Source organism: Tauraco erythrolophus, chromosome 7, assembly GCF_009769465.1.
Source record: "Tauraco erythrolophus isolate bTauEry1 chromosome 7, bTauEry1.pri, whole genome shotgun sequence".
Classification (NCBI taxonomy): domain Eukaryota; kingdom Metazoa; phylum Chordata; class Aves; order Musophagiformes; family Musophagidae; genus Tauraco; species Tauraco erythrolophus.
Genome location: NC_141471.1, coordinates 63,872,200 through 63,882,256, shown reverse-complemented (window position 1 = coordinate 63,882,256; position 10,057 = coordinate 63,872,200). Strand labels below are relative to the sequence as shown.

At 44.9% G+C, this 10,057-nt stretch overlaps 1 protein-coding gene across 1 annotated transcript; it reads left to right on the top strand.

Moving 5' to 3' along the window:
• The first annotated feature begins 849 nt into the window (after positions 1–849).
• ADNP2 (ADNP homeobox 2) lies at positions 850–8,936 on the top strand. The gene is made up of 3 exons (XM_086614601.1): positions 850–880; positions 2,935–2,984; positions 4,869–8,936. The coding sequence occupies exon 3, from the start codon at positions 4,968–4,970 to the stop codon at positions 8,139–8,141; it is 3,174 nt and encodes a 1,057-aa protein (XP_086470727.1). The 5' UTR covers positions 850–880; positions 2,935–2,984; positions 4,869–4,967; the 3' UTR covers positions 8,142–8,936.
• The last annotated feature ends 1,121 nt before the right edge of the window (positions 8,937–10,057 follow it).

Here is a 10,057-nt window from a genome sequence, read left to right as displayed (position 1 = left end):
GGATAAGGAGAAACAAAGCCAGGTCTTAAAACCACCTTCTCCCTGGCTCTGCCTCCTCCCCGGTGGCACAGGGGTTGGGGAATGGGGGGCTGCAGGTCAGTTCATCGCTCGCTGTTTCTGCTGCTTCTTCCTCCTCAGGAGAAGGGCTCCTTACACTCCTCCCCTGCTCCAGCGTGAGGTCCCTTCTTACAGGAGACAGCTCACCACGAACGACTCCGACATGACTCCTTCCTGCAAAATTCATTCCTTACCCGTCAGGCAGTTCCAGTACGTGCTTTTCCCACAGAGTCAGGGCTCCTTAGGGTGCAGCCACCCGCTCTGGCTTGGGGTCCCTTCCCATGGACTGCAGGTGCATCTCTGCCCCACTGTTAATCTCCAGCAGCGTGGGATCCTTTCCCATGGGAGACAGTCTTCTACAACCTCCTTCAGTCTCAGGCATCTCTGCTCCAGCACGGGGTTCTCATTGTAAACTTGGCTAGAAGCAATAAAATTAAAGTGTGAATGTTTTCACACCTGTATTTTTTTCAGTAACTATGAAGTGTTCAGAATTCCTACTATATTGCAAGGCAGTCATATGAACAGGAGATAAAATAAATCAAAGAGATGTCAGAGTAGTATTTTATTTGAGAGCTTGGAGACCTCTATCTGAATGCTGTATGGACTTTACATTCATCTTCTGTTTGTGTGGTTTTTCCTTTTTTTTTTTTTTTCTTGCTCTATATCGAGACTATTTTTGTATTCAGAACAGACTGCAAAAGCAGATTATTCCTTGTGTTCTTTATTCTTTTAGAGTCTTCAAAGTTTTGACCCAGGTGAAAAACACTTTTGCAACACTTCATGGAGTGATGTCTCTCCTTGGGAGTCTGTGGGCAAAAGAAAGGTATGTATGTGTGTGTTAGAAGTTCTGGGTAGAGGTGCATGTGGACTCACTGAATTTTATCACTTTCAGAAGTCCTGGAAAAGTTAAAATACGCTTTTTTATGATGAAAAAAAAAGACTTGAACATCTGTTTTCCAAGTACTATTAGTCAGGGAGTAATCTTTCATTTCTTCTGTGTTCTTCCCTGTAGTGCAGCTGGTTATAAGGACTGTAGATGCCATTTGCTGTCTTTAAGGATACAAACTTGAACGCCAGCGTTTAGGATGTCACACTAATGTTCTGCCTTTTTAGCCTCATCTGATGTGTAGTCTTAACATGCTCTTGTATACGTCATGCTTCTTGTTTCCCTGGAAGGGTGAAAATGTGATTGCATAGATATGGGTGGATTAAGCTGAAATTATCAGCAGCAGCTTGGGATGGGGTTGCAGTGGAGAACATATTCCAGTTAGATTTGTGTATGTGAAACAGCTTTTAGTTCTATATAGCTGGAATCTTGTGTGAAGCTAGAATCTACAGGAAAGGCAGGATTGAGATGAGTAGACCAAGGGATTTCTAGAACTTTATGTTCTAGCAAGTTTCTAAGATACTGTGTAGAGCATAGCAGTATACCCAGAAGAAAAGGTAGTCTTTTCTCAGTCTTGCTGAAGAGTCTCCTCACTGCTTCCATGAGGAAGGCCTGTCAACAGCAGTGGGTCTGCTCTTTTCATCCTGGATCAAAAGGTAATGGTTTAGAAGAGTTTATCTCTGCCTCTACTGTCTTTAAAACAAACTGAGGCTGAGTGCAATAGTTGTGGTTTTTTAACAAAGCCCTTAACGGACAGTCCAACCAAAGACACTCGGTCTTTGCCAAACTGTCATTTAGTAGAAAATGAGCCCCTCCCACCCTTCAGGACCTTTGTCTCTTAGTTTGCCTTTCCTGAACTTTGGTTCACCTCCATGAACTGGAGGTTCATCCGTTCACATGAATTAGTGGATGAGAGAGTGAAATGTGACTCAAGTGTTTGCTGGTCTAGGTCTGCAGAGCCAGGTGGCATCTCGCCTCTTCAGATCAGGTATGTGGTTACCATCAGTCAGGAGACTACCTTTAGGTGAATGGAATAAATCCCATTAATGGGTCTGATGGCCTCTTTCTTCTCTACCCTCCTTTTTAATCTTAATTTCTTCTCTATACACATGGAAAACTTCTCCTTTTATCAAGTCTCTGGCTCCAGTTACTTGAGCTCTAGCCTTGCTGATTCTGTCTTCTTTTGCCTTTCATACACCTTCTGACTAAAGGAAGAAATTCAGTGTTGGGACATCTGTGATGGATGAGCAGGGGAGGTTCCCTCTCCTCCCCGGACATGAAACAGGGAAAAAAGGAGGATGAAGACAGAGCAAATGAAGCTTCCTGTCTAAAACTTAAGATGAAGGGTTTGTTTTTCCCAATCTTCCATCCACAGTCCTTTAGCAAAAATGATTAGCCATTTCAGTGAAAATGGAAAAGCACTAAAAATCGTGCACTAGAGGGAATCTTCTTTCATCCCTATTGTCTGGAGAGAGACCAGGCAGAGAGACCTGATCCCTTACTAGAAGGGAGAAATACAGATGCTGACTTGGCTAATCAGCATGACCGGTAGTATCTATATCTGTCCAAAAACTAAAATTGGACTCTGATCTGATAAACTTCCATGTGGAGTTTGTGATGTGTTGCTGTGGAACAGATTTGCCTAGCTATGTCTTTTGGAGACAAAACTTGTTCCTATCCGTTTTCTTTGAGCAACTGTGGTTCCTCCATACATGTCAGTCACGTGTCTTGGCATCGTGCTGCACAGATTTGGGAGAAAAGAAGTTGGTCCTTCAGGATGTTCTATTCCAAAGTTGTTGCTGTAAGGGGAAAGTAAGTAGTTTGAGCTGCATTGGAAACTCAGTAGTCTGGAGATGATGTCTGTTTAGGTGAGGTGGTGGTTTCTACCATTAGTAATATTTTTAAGGAGGCATTAATAATTCTGGAAGAACTTTGGTTTTTGGAGGAATTTTGTTTTTTGGAGGCTATTGTGTCTTTCTGCTTATCTCTAGGTTGTGGGGAATGTGAGACTACACAACGGAAAGCGTTACTGCGTTCTGGGGTATGTTCTTTGGAGGAGGACTAATTGAGTCTTCCTGGATGCCTCTAATAACCCTTTCTGGATTCCATTTGTACAGTTTAGGGTTGTGTTGGTCAATCTTCAAGACGCTTTGTTTTTCCTAACAGGCTTAGAATTCTTATTTTGCCAGATTTCCTGTAAAACTAGGATACCACTAGTAGACCGTAGTAGCCCTTGCGTACACGAAGGGCAGCTCAGGTGCTTGTGCAAGAATGTGCTGACAAAATGATTGTCTAAGGTGTTTGTGTGGAAGGGTTCTACTTCATACAGAAAACGTCGAAGTAGCAGACTTCCACATACTTCTAGTCTGCTGAAACAGATTTTGGGGGAGATTTTTTTGTTGGTGGTGTGGTTTTTTTTTTTTGAGCTAAGTAGTGAGATTTCAGGATTTGTCCTAATTAGATAGAACTTGAGGTGCAGAACTTTTTTTTCTTTTGCTGAAGTGTCATAATTTTTACCTGCCGTATTATTAAAAAAAAAAATGGTCTAAGAAGGCATGGGACATTATTTCTGCTAGACTTACCAGTGTGCAGGTACTGGAGTGGTTTCGTAGTGGTATGCTACGATGCTTGTTTGTGTAAGAAGTAAAAACATCGTTACTACGGAATAGTAAATTAATTCAGCACTCGGATCGCTTGCAGGGTGTTCTCACTGCACCTCTCTCTTGGTTATCATCAGGAGATGAATCTTCTAGTACTGCTCATAGATGACATCATCATGGCTGTATGAAATGACAAAAAAAAAAAAATAGCTGCAGAGATTTTTGGTACAGTTCCTCACACCGTGTCTGTGACACGTGTGTGGGAGATGCAGCTGGGCTGGGTGCTGGGGTGGTGCAGCAGCTCCTTCCCTTTGGGTGGTGGTTCCGAAGGGGTGGAAGTCAGTAAGGTGGAGAACACCTCTGAGGGAACAGACTGGATGGCTGAGAGTGCAGATTTATCACCTGGATGTTGCTGGGACTGATACTGTAGTTTTTTGGTAGGAGCCCAGGGTTAACTTCCTTGGAATTTGATGAGGAAAAATAGCTGACAGGGCTACCAGTTTTTCGGAAAGAGCAAGTAACGTTCATACAGGTGTGAAAAGTAATGCTGTCAAGTGACATGTAATTGAGGGAGCAAACCACTGTTTAATGGAAGATAGTTAGGTTTATTGTTATCCGGTTAAAATATTTTTCAGAGAAGAACCTATATGTTCTATCATGAGTGTGCTAGAGGAAATTCCTTAAAGAGATGACTGATGAGATGTCCGCTGTGTTGAGGTAATACAAAGAGGTCATTGTTACTTTATCATAAAGGGTTTTTTACTCCTTCCTCTTTCTGTTGTTAACCTGGCTCCTAAAGAATGTCTTTTCTGGCTTTGCTGGGAGAGGTACTTTAGGAGAACTTTCAGTGAAGGGTAGAGTATTGAAATACACAAAAAACCTCTCCCGCCTCTTCTCTCTTTTTCTCCAGTAGATAGAAGGTTGCCCTGAACTGAGTGAGGCTTTAAAAGTGTCATACTAACAAGACTGCTGTTCCTAATTGCTAAGGCTTCACCTCCTGTGTATGGTGGCATACAAATTCTTCTTAGCATGATTCCCATCTTTAAAAAAGGGTTTCAGAATTAATTCTTGTGAACTGTGAGAAATTAACTCACTTATGGCTTCTTAATAAATCAGAAAGAAACAAAAAGGGCACAGATGTTTCTCCCTTTGTCATCTTTAAGTCTGCTTTTCAAAAACAGATCTCCATGAAACTGTGAGAAGATACATGCTATGCGTCCAGTGAAGGCATTTTTGACAGGTGATGATGCAGACTTACTTTCAAGCAGATAAGAGGGATTTAGGAACTGGCACTTTCTAAGTGGATGTTTTTGTTTCATTTGCAGAGATACAGAACAAAGCCGTACTGCTGTAGCTTATGCAAGTTCTCGTCAAAGTTGCTTACTTCCTTCAAGAACCACTTGCACCGTTACCATGAGGATGAGATGGACCAAGAGCTGGTGGTTCCTTGCCCAAAATGTGCATTTGCTTCTGATCCCAAAATAGTGGGAAAACATATCCGGATGTTTCATTCGTCTAATAAAAGAGTACAGAACTATACGGTCAGCATTTTGGATGGCATGAAACAATTCAGGAGTGACATCATAAACTTTACATGTCTAAAATGTCAATATACAGACACGTTGTATTACAATATGAAGAAACATGTGCTGATGAACCATTTTCAAAATTTAATAAGTACGTATTTTGGCCAGAAATCTGACGAAAGTAAAGAGAATTTTATTGAGCACTACTGTAAAAAATGTAATGCTTCTGCAAACAGCCAAGATTCTTTAATGTATCACGTCTTGACAGCTGAAACACACCGAGACCTGGAGAACAAACTTCGGTCTGTGATTTCAGAACATATTAGGAAGCCAGGACTCGTGAAACAAATGCATATTGCTCCGAAGCCTCCCCAGAGCGTGGCGGTGGCTGCTCCATCTGCAGGGCCTGCTGCTGCCCCCGTGGGTTCTGCCGCAGCTCCGGCTTGCATCCAGCTTGCGTTTCCACAGAACAATCAAAACCAGAGTGTGGTGCAGGCAAAAGCAGTTCAGAACACAGCCACGTCGCTGACTGTTCCAAGTGCCTCTGGTAGCGTTCCACACACAACTGCAGCTCCGGTCGTTACCCCGTCGCACGTTACTCTCGTATCTAATAATCTTCCTGTAGGTCAGAGTAACGTTAATATTCAGCCTTCACCTTCCCAGCCCATCTTTGTTTCCCATGGGCTCCCCCTTAATCAGCCCGTGAGGGCTGGAGCTATTCCTCTTAATAACTCTGTTGGGACCATAAATAGAACTGTGGCCCCCACAGTTCTTCCTCTTAATCCACCTGTCAGGCCTGGGCTCTTTCCTATCAATCAACCCTTGGGTGCTATAAATAGTCAAGTTGCAGCTGGAACGCTCCCTGTTACCCAACCTGTCAGCCCCATCAACCAGCCGGCTGCACCAGGCGTCCTCTCCGTCAACCAGCCGGTGGCACCAGGCGTCCTCTCCGTCAACCAGCCGGTGGCACCAGGCGTCCTCTCCGTCAACCAGCCGGTGGCACCAGGCGTCCTCTCCATCAACCAGCCGGTGGCACCAGGAGTTCTCTCCGTCAACCAGCCGGTGGCACCAGGAGTTCTCTCCGTCAACCAGCCGGTGGCACCAGGAGTTCTCTCCGTCAACCAGCCGGTGGCACCAGGAGTTCTCTCCGTCAACCAGCCGGTGGCACCAGGAGTTCTCTCCGTCAACCAACCGGTGGCACCAGGAGTTCTCTCCGTCAACCAGTCACTTGGGAATATAAACAGGCCCGTGGGTCCCGGGGTCTTTCCTGTGGCGCAGACAGTCGCGTCGGGGGTTCTCCAGCTTAACCAGCCTGTTGCCTCCGGAGTGGTTCCTGTCAGACCACCCGTCAGACCGGGCTTTGTTCAGCTTAACCAGCCTGTTGCCCCAGCAGTTATCCCGGTCAATCAGCCAGTTCCGCCTGCAGTTTCTCAAAACACAACTTTTTTGACGGCGGGCTCTATCCTGCGGCAGTTGATTCCAACTGGTAAGCAGGTCAACGGGATACCTACCTACACGCTCTCCCCGCTTTCGGTTACTTTGCCCGTACCTGCTGGTGGTGGAGTAGCAACTGTTACGCCGCCGCAAGTGCCCATCCAACTCATGCAGTCTGGGGCGGTGACTCAGTTGTCCCAGTCGCCGGCGAGCGCACCCTCTCCTCCGGTGGTGCTAACGTCTCACAGCATCTCCTTACCAGCCTCCCCAGCCAGTCCCGAAACAAGTGAGGCCGTCAGACAGGCCAAGCAGTGGAAGACTTGCCCTGTTTGTAATGAGCTCTTCCCATCAAATGTCTACCAGGTGCACATGGAGGTGGCCCACAAACACGGTGAAGTGAAGACTGAGGAAGCCCTGGAACCCGACAAACTGGCAGCTTGCGCGCCCTTTCTGAGATGGATGACAGAAAAGACAGTCCGGTGTTTCTCCTGTAAGTATTTTCTCTGTGAGGAGGAGCTCATGAAACATCTCCTGGTCCATGGCTTAGCTTGCTTGTTTTGCACAGTTACTTTCCATGACATAAAAAGCCTCGTGGAACACAATAAAACTACGCACAACGGGAAAAAGCAGTTACATGCCGATTACAGCAACAGAGGATTTCAGCTAGGTAACGATGCTCAGGGTGACCTTGTGTTTCCACACTTTGATTTCAGCACAGTGTTACCAAAAGAAGAGATTGGTGAAAGAGAAGTACATTTGGCGGTGCTCGCCGGGCTGAATTCGAGGACACTTGTCCCCGTTTACATCAAAGTGAAGCCTCAGGCAGCAGAAGCCAACAGCAGGTGCAACAAGAAAGCGTTGACCTGTCCCTTCTGCCTCGGTACGTTTGTTAGCAAAGAAACTTATGAAACGCATTTGAAAGACCGGCATCACATCATGCCCACCGTGCATACGATTTTGAAGTCTCCGGCTTTCAAGTGCATCCACTGTTGTGGCGTGTACACTGGAAATATGACTCTGACAGCTATCGCCGTGCATCTGCTCCGCTGCAGAAGCGCTCCCAAAAACAGCAACTCCAGCGTGAAGATGCAGCTGGAGCGCGCCGAGAAGAAAGAGCTGCTGTTAGTCAACGGTGAGAAGCACGATTCTGCGAAAAGGAAGCAGTCGGATTCCTGCTCAGTTGCAGAAGACCAAAGGAATAAGGAACAGCAGCCTCTGAGCTCAAGTGCTGGCATAGCTCTGTCTCCAGAAAAAGAAGGGAATTCCGGGGTAGTGCCTTTGAAACGCCAGAAGGTGAATACTAGGACTGAGATGAAGAAGCTTCCTCCTAGCGAGGATCTTCGCTTTCTTGCAGTAGATCCTAAGCCGTATGATTGCAACTCGTATGAGGCTCAGAAACAGTTTTTGACAGACTACTTTCACAAGAGGCCCTATCCTTCTAAAAAAGAGATTGAATTACTTTCCTTGCTGGTCTATGCGTGGAAAATCGATGTGGCGGCGTTCTTTGGAAAAAGGAGGAATATCTGCTTGAAGGCGATAAATAACCGCAAACCCTCCGTGCTGCTGGGCTTCAGTATGTCCGAACTGAGAAATCTTAAGCACAGTTTGAACATAAAAGATGATCCGTTAGATGGGTGAACCAGCCTTTTATACCAGCTCAAAGCGATCCGGAATCGCCCGCCGACCCACCTGGCAGTGTGGGGTGTTCCTCTGAGCTCCCAGACTGGCCCGTTGAAGGGTGCAGTGGTGCAAAAAAGTCTGGTTCCCTTGTGACTGTCCTTGTGAAAGGCACACGCAGTCGTCTGTTTGAAAAAGCTAAAACCTTCAGACTTACACATCTGGAATTTGGTTTAGCTTTTACTTTTTCTGGAGTAGTGGGGTTTTTTGGGTTGTGTGGTTTTTTGTTGGTTTTTTTTTTTTTTTTTGTTTTGTTCTGTTTCCCTTTCTTCCCCTCCAGGCTCTCGTTATACTTTTTATACCATCATGTAAAACATTTGTCCTGTTAAAACCAAATTTTATTTTATTTTTCTGCAATGTCGTCGTCTTTTCTAAACAATAAAACGTATCATGTTGGTAAAATACTGAGATAAACCACATGAAAAGCATTTATTTGATTTTTTTTTTTTTTTTTGTGTTCTTAAGCCCTCCTAATTTTTCAACCTTTTTTTTTTTTTGTTTTATCTACTGAAGAAGTGATTGTAGCCTTTACATCCATTGGCCCTTCAAATTCCCAGTGCGCTGGTAGCAATAAAAAAGATGGCAATCTTTTCCTTTTCTCAGTCAAAATACCTGTGCCAGTTAAGTCTGGTCACTTGTAGTATCTAAATAGTATTAACATGGTGGGGATTGAAGAGCTGGGGGTGCCTATGGAAGTGTTATAATTAACTGACTTGAAATGGTTGTGTTGTTATCTGTTAAATAGATCTTGCTAACCACAAGTGTTTACTCTCTTTGTGGGTGTTGAAACCTGGTTGTTTAAATACCTGTTGTGGAAAACTTGGGAGCAGCATTTGGTTTCTTCCCGTTTCCGAAGAGCAAAACTGCTTTGGAGAGCGTCAGATGGCTTTGAGACGCGGAGTATGCCACTTCTGTTCGCGTCGCTCGCCTGTAGAAGCCCTCTCCAGATATCACTGGAGTTTGGTGAAAAATCTGACCGTTATTTTAAATTGCTGTTCTGTGGGGTAGTAACTAAGCAGCGCTTCCTCCTCAGCAAATTAGAGCCGTGGCTTGAAGTCCTTTGGGTCACGAGTGGTGCAAACTGAACCTGGATGAATTGCCGGCGTTGAGACCGGACCCCTGAGTGAGTGAACAACGATACTCGTGTAGGGATTGGGTTTTGTTGTCCTGTAGAGAGCGTAAGAATAGTATAAACCCCAAACAGGCCATCTTGTTCGATACGAACTTGCGTCCCTCTTGCAGAAAAGCTCTTGGGAAGGTTCACTTGAGTTGGCGAACAAACTGGAGTACTGGTGGCCACGTTGAGGCGTTCTTAGTCCTGACCTTCCTTTCTGGATGGGCTTGGTTTCATCTGGCTGGTCAAACAGTGCCTCCAATATTCTTTTTTAGCCAGTTATATAATAAATAACCTATAATACGCATTATTTTTTCTTCCTCCTCTTCATCCCCCTCTCTCCACCCATCTTTCCCAGAAGAAGTAACAGAGCGGGCTCTTCCATCCGTTCACTCGTGCCAGTGTTGCAAGGAGAGGGGGATATGCCCAAGTTTATATTTTTCTAAGTACTAAACATACTTTTGCCCCGTGCAGTGGTTTTTAAAACGGATACAGAATTGTTTTTTGTGCCTTTTCTAGAAGGGGCATGATGTTTTTAGCAGAATTTGGTGACTGTCCACCTGAGGTTCTATAAGCTGTTTGAAATTCTATTTTGGATACAGCCTCGATATTTTCGTATTGATAACTTTGAGGAATTTTAATGTACAGTTAAGTTAAACTTAGAGAATCTGCTGTTGGGAAGAACGTACTCGTTTAATAGCAGCGTTGAACACATGGAAGTCCCATTTATGGGATCATCCGCACGCCCCACCCCAGAGAGGGA